Source organism: Cydia amplana, chromosome 6 (genome assembly GCF_948474715.1).
Source record: "Cydia amplana chromosome 6, ilCydAmpl1.1, whole genome shotgun sequence".
NCBI lineage: Eukaryota > Metazoa > Arthropoda > Insecta > Lepidoptera > Tortricidae > Cydia > Cydia amplana.
In genome coordinates, this window is record NC_086074.1 from 13,172,551 (window position 1) to 13,180,607 (window position 8,057).

At 36.1% G+C, this 8,057-nt stretch overlaps 1 protein-coding gene across 3 annotated transcripts; it reads right to left on the reverse strand.

Annotated features, from left to right (window-relative positions):
* Nucleotides 1-888: 888 nt before the first annotated feature.
* Nucleotides 889-7,287, reverse strand: LOC134648949 (isocitrate dehydrogenase [NADP] cytoplasmic). Of its 3 annotated transcripts, none has more exons than XM_063503607.1 (2): nt 7,234-7,287; nt 889-2,288 (listed from the first exon to the last, which is right to left on the reverse strand). In XM_063503607.1, exon 2 carries the CDS (start codon nt 2,276-2,278, stop codon nt 1,052-1,054), a length of 1,227 nt encoding a protein of 408 aa, XP_063359677.1. In that variant the 5' UTR covers nt 2,279-2,288; nt 7,234-7,287; the 3' UTR covers nt 889-1,051. The 3 variants fall into 3 exon arrangements, with proteins under 3 accessions (XP_063359677.1, XP_063359676.1, XP_063359678.1); XM_063503606.1 differs by lacking the exon at nt 7,234-7,287 and adding an exon at nt 6,897-7,015; XM_063503608.1 differs by lacking the exon at nt 7,234-7,287 and adding an exon at nt 6,593-6,617.
* Nucleotides 7,288-8,057: the final 770 nt, after the last annotated feature.

Sequence of the window (8,057 nt, forward strand, 5' to 3'; positions counted from 1 at the left end):
CCATACCGTCTTCGAATACTGGCTGAAGTGCAAAGATTATTCTTTTTACCTTATCTCTACATCGACAAACGCCAAATGAAAAGAAAAAATGTATCGGGATGACAAATACTACGAAAAGTCACGTGACTATTTCCATACATTATTTAATTATCAATTGGCGTTTTCTATCAACGATTGTCATCTTGGCTAGGCCTCCAGGTCTAAAGGTAAATTCAACTAAAGTTGACGTAAATAAATCGAATAAATAACTAATTGTTTATACTGATTGGGCAAATACATGCCTACATAATAATGTTTGTCATTTGTTTTATAAATTACGTAAGGTAAAGATTAAGCAGCAGCTGAAAGACACCTATCACTAGTAGATCGATCCAACACCTATCAATAGTAGGTATAAAAAAAAGTCCCAATAAAGTCCCTATGTATGCTTAGATCTTTTTAACCTTTTGGACGCCACAGACGGCAATTGACGTCAACGCAAAATCGTGACAACGACGCCAAAGACGGCATTTGCCGTCGTTCGTTTTTTGATGAAAATCTACTGAAAAACACCCCTTTTAGGTTGGCATTATTTATTCACAAAACTAAATTTTACCCCCGTGGCGTCAGAGGCACGGCAAATGGATGCGCCGTTTGGCGTTCAAGTTTAAAACAATGCAAAGGATTTTGATGCGTTTTTTTTAAATAGATAGAGTGATTCAAGAAGAAGGTTTATGTATAATTTGTTAACCCTGATTTAAACTTTCTCGATTTTTACACATTATTAAATTGTACAACGGGACTTAGATAAGCGATTAAGTCCCGTTGTACAATTTAATAATTTGTTAACCCGTGCGAAGCCGGGGCGGGTCGCTAGTGAACAATAAAGGCATGATAAAAACATTAAAGTTATTAAGTAAATGAAATATATTATTAAAATAAGAAAATATTAATACAATCAAATAAATAAAAGCATACAAATTCAGCATTACATGTGTAAATAGGTACCCTTTATCCCATTTTGAGACAGAACAGTATAAAACTCTTAAATCTAGAGTTTTGCTTCAGGCAGTCATTTGCCAAGGCGCTTTTTCAAGTTTTCGGCCAGTTTATCCATAAACTCGAACGTTTCGTAATAGTCCGACCGTTTTACATTATTCATACCCTTAATGCAAATAGCAAGATCTTTAGTCATGACACCTCCTTCAATCGTGTCGATACACACGCTTTCGAGGGTCTCAGCGAAGTTCTTAAGTTCAGCGTTATTATCTAGCTTGGCGCGATGTAGCAAGCCTCTCGTCCACGCGAAGATGGAAGCAATAGGGTTGGTGGAAGTCTCCTTTCCTTGCTGGTAGAAACGGAAGTGCCTGGTCACGGTACCGTGAGCAGCTTCGGCCTCCACTGTCTTGCCGTCGGGGCAGATGAGCACGGAGGTCATGAGACCCAGAGATCCGTAACCCTGAGCAACAGAGTCCGACTGGACGTCACCGTCATAATTCTTGCACGCCCACACGAAACCCCCTTCTGATTTCATTGCATAGGCGACCATGTCATCGATCAGCCTATGCTCGTACCAGATGCCGGCAGCTTCGAATTGTGCCTTGTATTCCTTCTCGTAGATTTCTTGGAAGATGTCCTTGAAACGTCCATCGTACTTCTTGAGAATGGTGTTCTTGGTGCTCAAGTACAGGGGGTATTTCCTGTCCAAAGCGAATTTGAATGAGGAATGCGCAAAGTCGATAATGGATGCGTCAGTGTTGAACATGGCAAGAGCAACACCGGCACCCTTGTACTCGTTTACGACGTGCTTAATGGGCTCTCCGGAGGGAGGAGTCCAGATGAGCTCGAGTTTGCCTTCGCCGGGGACAACGAAGTCGGTGGCTTTGTACTGGTCGGCGTGAGCGTGACGGCCGATGATGATGGGCTTCTCCCAGCCGGTGACGAGGCGGGGAATGTTTTTACAGATAATAGCTTCCCTGAAGACGGTACCTCCAAGGATATTACGGATGGTACCGTTCGGGCTCTTCCACATTTTCTTGAGTTTGAACTCCTCTACTCTATTTTCATCGGGAGTGATCGTGGCGCACTTGATGCCAACATTATATTTCTTAACTGCGTTGGCGCAATCAATTGTAACCTGATCGTCAGTCTTATCACGGTATTCCATGCCCAAGTCATAGGTATGCAGCTCTATGTCCAGGAAGGGCAAAATTAGCTTATTCTTGATGAGGTCCCAGATGATTCTGGTCATTTCATCACCAAGGATGTCAACGACGGGTCCAGCCTTGATTTTCGACATGTTGGTTTTTCTGTAACAATAATAAAATAACGTTACGAAAATAATATGTAGTTTAGGTATTTATAGTTCAATTATTTTCAATGTAGCTATGAAATGTATACCAAATGGTGCTCCCCACTACTAGCAGCGGTTGGTTTAATTTTTTTTTCGACATAATAGGGCCCCATCCGCGTTTATTATGTTATTGCTGGATATTATGCTATATTACCTATCTCTAGATTATTGAAGACGCTCTTATTCAAAGGTTACGCGCGTTATCACATTACTAGCAATAATATTATAACATAGGTGGGTCAATCACTCGCAATAGTAACCTTGATAATGAACGCGTAAACTCACACGTAAACTATTTATACAAATGGTAGAGCTACTTGCCCGATAGCGTCTATCGCAAAAGCATAAAAATGGCTGAATTAAGTGCCTATGCCTAGAGTCAGGGACCCCTTTCTCTAATGAATTTGGTTGATATTTTGGGAAAAGGAATACAATATACCTTTGCAAAGAACAGACTACCGACTTATCGAAAAATTACAAAGGGTGCGTATAAATTCACGCTCCCCTTGCGGTCTCGCACTACCGTCTGTCTACATAAAAGTAGGTAAGTAGGTATTTGCTTACAATGGGAAGTATCACCTATCTTAAAGACGCCTATTAGTTATAATCGTATGGCGAAGAAAATGTTAGAAGTGCTACAAGCTACAACTACCATGTGTCATGCTAACACTAATATGTATCATTGGTAGCGTTGGTAGGTACCTATCAAACTATTCTTTAAAGTGATAAGGGATAAGAGTGTACGTGTCGTGTCAATGCGGTATCTGCGTATATGAAGTTATTCAAAGATAAAAATAACAAGTTTATGGCAATTTTACCACAATCATTATGAACTTTGAAGATAAAATGTATCAAAGCACAGCACAAAATGAGATACGAGTGCGTTATCGCAAATGGAACTATGGTAGAATGAGTAGAATATCTTCAATAAATAATTCCATTATTGAAGGTTTAAAATTAAACATGCAAACAAATGAAGTTATTAGCCTCTAATAAAAATAATGTTGCGTTAAAAGTTTATAATAAAGTACCTCCTCATTTTGAACTCTAGGTACTGTGTAAATCACATATAAAAACATTTAAAAAGTACAATCTTTTTTTAATATTACCTAAAATAGGATAATTTAAATACACATGTTGCACATACAACATATAATGGATATGTTGCATTATAGGTAGGTTACGGTCTCATTATTTGGGTAATATAAAACTTGTATGTACATATTTAAGTATAATGTTGTTACATTTAATGATTATCTAATACCTTTAAATGAGCAATTCTTGTTTATTTTATTTTTTATTTTTTTATATATATATATATATTTCGGGGATCTCGGAAACGGCTCTAACGATTTCGATGAAATTTGGTATATTCTAATACCTTTAAATGAGCAATTCTTGTTCATTTATTTATTTATTTATATACATATATATATTTCGGGGATCTCGGAAACGGCTCTAACGATTTCGATGAAATTTGGTATATAGGGGTTTTCGGGGGCGAAAAATCGATCTAGCTAGGTCTTATCTCTGGGAAAACGCGCATTTTCGAGTTATTATATGTTTTCCGAGCGAAGCTCGGTCACCCAGATATTAAGAAATGTAAGGGCCATAAGTGTAAGGCGTTTTGGAAGTTTGAATATTTGTAAACAAGTTTTTTTATTAGGTACTTACATAACATTCTAGAACAATAAATCCTGTAATAATAGTAGGCACGCGATGGAAAAGCGTGTTTCACAATAAAAACGGACATGCAATGTCTATAAAATGATCAATTAGTAATTAGACAGCTAATCATGTTAACCCTATTCAGACGGTTATTTAAATGATTGAAATAAATATGTTTTTGCACAATATATGAATAGGTAATTTATATCAATTAATAATGTATGTATTACTTACTTAATTGTTTTTTTAGAAAATGTATTAAATAAATTATTTTAATGGTTTGCAACATCTCTTTGTCCATGTCTTTGAATGACTTTAAGTTACGTTCTTCGCGTTTAAGAAACAGTAGCAAAGAATCAAGCGAAATATTGCTAAAACGTTATATATTTCTTTTTTCTTTATTTATTTTTTATTTACCGACTGGTCTGGCCTAGTGGGTAGTGACCCTGCCTGTGAAGCCGCGGTCCTGGGTTCGAATCCCGGTAAGGGCATTTATTTGTGTGATGAGCACAGATATTTGTTCCTGAGTCATGGTTGTTTTCTATGTATTTAAGTATTTGTATATTACATATATCGTTGTCTGAGTACCCACAACACAAGCTTTCTTGAGCTTACCGTGGGGCTTAGTCAATTTGTGTAAAAATGTCCTACGATATTTATTTATTTATTTTTATTTACTTATTTCTATGGCTTAAGAGTAAAAATTGTACTTTTATCATTAAAAAATAAACATACAACAACCACTTGTAATATTAAATCTTTGGATCTCATTTTCTCGGTTTTAACTTAAGATTTGCTTGATTGCTAGTTACATAATGCAGTCCAATTTATCTATTATTATTTGATCTGATTTAGTTAGATATGACACCGTAAGATTGTGAACCCGTTAGTTTACAATGTAACATAGGTTAGGTTAGATTATAATCTCCCTACTGTCAGTTTATAATTTAACTAGCGAGATTATAAACTGACGGGTGTTTGCAATTTTACGGTGACAGATACATACGAGATTATTACCCTGATTAGTAATGATAACATTGATAATGTACAGATGGTTATGTCCGGCTAGAATGTTAAAAATACTTATAACGCAGACTAGCAAATCTGAACCAAAGTCAATTATTAAGGATAAAAATAATTCTCAAATAATACAGTATTTTAACAATACAATAACAAAACTGAATAAGACTTGGGCACCATAACTGGGTGATTTGCAGTCAAATATTGATTGATTTAATTAAAAGACAAATTGAAATAGTACAAATTAAACCGCAACAATAATTCTGTTGATTTTTTAAATACAACATCTTGATAACAATTTTATTATCAGTGACTCTGATAACACTGATAAATGTTGTAAGTAAAACAATATGAATTCTTAAAAGAAAGCACAATCATCACCTTATACAGGGTGGATTTTCTTTTTGGGTCAGTAAGGGCAGCTACCAGATCCCGTGCTGCTACGAGAAAACGGTCTTAGAAGACCTTCCCTCGATTTCAAATTAATGAAGATTGGCTTTTACAGATTTTGGAAAAAACATACAGGGTGCGAGAAAAAGGACATTTTTGACAAACTTGTTTTTTGATGCCAATCGATCCCATTCCTATTGAGGATCAAAAGCTTGTATGGAAGCAAAAAAAAATTTCCGGCTAGAAAAGCCACAAATCGAGGAAAACTTTTCCAATACAATTTGTATGAAAATGAAAACTTTTATTTTTCAGATGCTATTTTTGTATGCCAATCGATTCCATTCCTATCCAGTATCAATAGTTTCCTAGGGGTCAACTTACGATAATGTACTAAAAAGCCACAAATTAATAAAAACTTTCTCCATACATTTACTATGGAGAAAATGTGAAATTTTATTCACAATTTTCTACCTCGCCCATCAGTCCTACAGCAATGTCTTCATACAGTATTATGGTTCTTAAATGTAACAGGATTGATTGGCCAGATAGAAAACTGTGAATTAAATTTCACGTTTTCTCAATAGTAAATGTATGGAAAAAGTTTTCTTTAATTTGTGGCTTTTTAGTACATTACCGTAAGTTGACCCCTAGGAAACTATTGATACTGGATAGGAATGGAATCGATTGGCATACAAAAATAGCATGTGAAAAATAAAAGTTTTCATTTTCATACAAATTGTATGGGAAAAGTTTTCCTCGATTTGTGGCTTTTCTAGCTGGAAATATTATTTTGCTTCCATACAAGCTTTTCATCCTCAATAGGAATGGGATCGATTGGCATAAAAAAAAAGTTTGTCAAAAATGACCTTTTTCTCGCATCCTGTATGTTTTTTCCAAAATCTGTAAAAGCCAATCTTCATTAATTTGAAATCGAGGGAAGGTCTTCTAAGACCGTTTTCTCGTAGCAGCACGGGATCTGGTAGCTGCCCTCACTGACCCAAAAAGAAAATCCACCCTGTATACCTACCATGCAGTATTACTATAAAAATACCTATAAATTGTAGGCAGTCTTTACGGAATTTAATTACCTATCACTGTTCCTAAATGTTAGCCTTAAGTACTAAAAATAGTAACAAAAACAAAAACAAGTAATAGATCCCAGAAACACTGTAAAACACTTACATGCTTATTATTTACAAGTCTAGTTACTAAACCAGGGACTCACTGCCACTAGCAACAGGCAACTGTACTCCGATTTTTTAACATTCTATGTCAATTACAATTGTAAAGGAGAAACCTTGAAAACAGGTTGTCGTCGAGTAAGTAAACAACCAGTACAAAGTTCAAGCGCCGACTTTAATATAAGATAAGTAATAAAGTCCCTGTATTAGGTCTAAAAATGAAAGTATCTAATTGACATCGACATGTTAAGAAGTATATTAAAGGAAAACTATGAATTAGTGAAAGTCTAAATTAAATTGCTTACCAATAGTAACAATATAAAACCAATTGGACACGTCGTACCCTAACGACTACCACGAATCAACTGCTCTGTCTTTTGATAGTACTTAATTGATAACAAAATAATTTTGACTCGGCAAATGTATGAAGTCATTATCATTCGGTTTCTGGGAGTACCTACACAGTAAATCCGCCACATCACGACGTTATCGTGTAATAGAAGTAATTAATATCAGTCTGTATGAAAAAAGCATGAACTATGTAAAATTACTCATCATAATTGTCACTGGGGGTTTAGCTTAGCACAAGAAGAGAATAATATTCGTAAAATAAACGCTTTAAAATAAAAGAAAATCACCTACCAATTAATTAGCACCAGAAAAAGAACTGTCAGCCAGTCAGCCGAGCCGTATCGTTCCTTTCCTTTCCTTCCGTCACTAAACTTCACATTTATGCTAGTGCCACCCACTTGTACCGATGGTGTTTGAGAATTATCGATAGTTTTTGTTGTTGCTCCACACTCGTGCGCGAATCACGGCGCGAAGCCGCGAATACGGGTGTGGAGTCGATTTCACAGATACGCGAAATCGACTCCGCCCTCACTCGCGTTCGAGGCTTCACGCCGTGATTCACGCTTCAGTGTGGAGAGGGCTTATGATAATACTTAATTTACATCTGGTAACATTATAGTGGTAACACACAACTCATAGTTTTTTTTTGGCGGGAACTCAAACAAGGAACTTTGAAATTTTTCGCTCCAAGTTTTAAAATTCTTAAATAATTGTGTAAATAAGTTAAATTTGTATATATTAGTGTTGATTCTGTACATAACTTTTCTGCAGATAGTTTTTAGCAATGACTGGTAACGGGGGGGGCGGGGATAACCCGCCCACCTCTCACAAGCGCTCCAAAGGCGGTGGCGATGGTCTCCAGGACGATGGCGGCGGCGGTGAGCGGTCTAATGAACAATACTTACCGTATTTTAAACCTAATTATAAAAGACTATTTCCGGAAAACTCGTTAACAACTGAGTTTAAAGTGTTTGTGGAACACATTGACTCCAAGGACAGGCTAGGGAATAAAAGCCCTATTTATTTAAACCATATATTTACTACTGGCATAAAAGGTGTGACGGCAATTCAGAGAGTAAATGCAAATAAAATTGCAGTATCTTTTAAACAGTATA

Coding starts and splice junctions, on each gene's coding strand:
- LOC134648949 (XM_063503607.1), bottom strand. CDS start 2,278: ATGTCGAAAATCAAGGCTGGACCCGTCGTTGACATCCTTGGTGATGAA.